Genomic DNA, 1,798 nt, shown 5'->3' with positions numbered 1-1,798 from the left:
GGTCCTCTCTCCATCAGGGTCAGTTTGCCCGTTTTAAGCGCTACGTCGGCCACAGCGCTCAGGTGACCAACGTCCGCTGGGCTCAGGATGACTCCGCCCTGCTGACGGTGGGCGGAGCCGACACCGCCCTGATGGTCTGGACCAGGGAGCGAGGAGGCGGAGTCAGCAGGGAGCTGGACCCGCCGCCGGGCGCCGACAGCGAGGAGTCAGAGGACGACATCGAGGAGGACGGAGGTGGGTCCGAACTCACTCTGGTTCCTCTGACTGGTTCCAGTCACACTCAGATGATTCCACCAGTTCAGCCTCCTGCTTCCTGGTTTCTGATGTCATTTCCTGTGCTGCAGGTTACGACAGTGACGTTGCCAGAGAGAAGACGGTGGATTACGTGACGAAGATGTTTGCGGTGAGCATCAGAGAGATGAGAGGAACCAAACCTCACCAGCAGCTGAAGGAGCTTTCAGCCGAGGAGAGGTAGGAGCCGTAAACATGGCCGCTCTGATTCACCGACGGTCTGACGGTACGGCTTTGATTCAGAGCTCATGAAAACCGCTGATGACTTTACTGCCCAGGAGGAGATGACTGGTTCCTCTGGTTCCTCTGGCTCAGCAGGAAAACGGCCCAATCTGGCCGGATTCCAGACACAAATTAGCGTCATTAATTACTCATTTAAACTGTCCAATAGAGGAACTTTTACCTTCCTATGAGTTTAAAACCAGGCTCCCCCTGGTGTCTAAAGATGGTACTGCACCGCCAGTTGGTGGAGAGTCTGACCTTTAAACTGCAGCGTTTGAGTTTTAGCGTCTTTCTTCAGGTTTCCCGAAGCCTGAACTGAACTGGAGCTAATCTTCAGCTGCTCCTCTTCCTCTTCCTGCTGAGTTGGATCCATGGGAATCAACACGTCTCTATTTATCTCTGCATGATCTGTGACTGTTTTCTCCTTAAAGTTCAGTTCATCAACGGTTCCTTAAAGGTCAAATCCATCCCCTGACCTTCCTCAGATTATTTCACTGATGAGCAGAACTGGATCAATCCATGATCAATAATCAGTGATCTTATCTGTACTTACAAATATAAACTGTTCTTAGTTCAGATCTACTTTGTCCAAATTTGATGAAAACTCCTTTTTCCCTTTTTCTCTACAATAAAAGTGATAAAATATCTTCCTGCTCATTTCAGTCCTGATAGTTTTCTCCGCCCCTCGGAGCCTCTGAGCTTCTCCAGATTCAGGATTTATCTTCGGCTCTTTGGAGACACGTCTGCTGCTTGTTTCTTTCTCTCCATGTTTGATTACTTTTTCTTTTCCACCATCGAAACCAGATTCACAGACGAAAACCTTCTAGTTTACGATAAAAGTTCAAGCATTTAAGTACCTGAGAGGCTTCATGCTTCACAAAAGCACGAAGTGTGTGTGTGTGTGCGTGCGTGTGTGTGTGTGTGTGTGTGTGTGTGTGCGTGTGTGTGTGTGTGTGTGTGTGTGTGTGCGTGTTGGTAAGGTTGTTGCCCTAAATGTTCATATTTGCTAACTAAAGTTATTGTATTTTCTAATGTTTACCTCGACTCCGTCCCTCTGCTGTCCAGGGGAACCAGGTAACACCTGTCCACCTGTCCATCTGTCCACCTGTCTGTCCGTCTGTCTCTTGAATGAACATGATCATCATAATTGTTCCTCATTGAGGGGAAGAAACATGATTCAGTCACATCAAGGATGGATGGATGGATGGATGGATGGATGGATGGATGGATGGATGGATGGATGGATGGATGGATGGATGGATGGATGGATGGATGGATGGATGGA

The 1,798-nt window shown here is 48.6% G+C and overlaps 1 protein-coding gene across 1 annotated transcript in view; it reads left to right on the top strand.

Annotated features, from left to right (window-relative positions):
* The window catches only part of LOC103477425 (echinoderm microtubule-associated protein-like 6), a 54,480-nt gene that overhangs the window by 42,853 nt on the left and 9,829 nt on the right, over positions 1 to 1,798 (top strand). The window contains 2 exon segments of the mRNA XM_017308829.1: positions 18 to 234; positions 345 to 472. Of these exon segments, the coding sequence (XP_017164318.1) occupies positions 18 to 234; positions 345 to 472 (345 nt within the window).

The sequence above is a fragment of the Poecilia reticulata genome, linkage group LG15, assembly GCF_000633615.1.
Source record: "Poecilia reticulata strain Guanapo linkage group LG15, Guppy_female_1.0+MT, whole genome shotgun sequence".
Lineage (NCBI taxonomy): Eukaryota > Metazoa > Chordata > Actinopteri > Cyprinodontiformes > Poeciliidae > Poecilia > Poecilia reticulata.
This window is presented reverse-complemented; position numbering and strand designations above follow the sequence as displayed.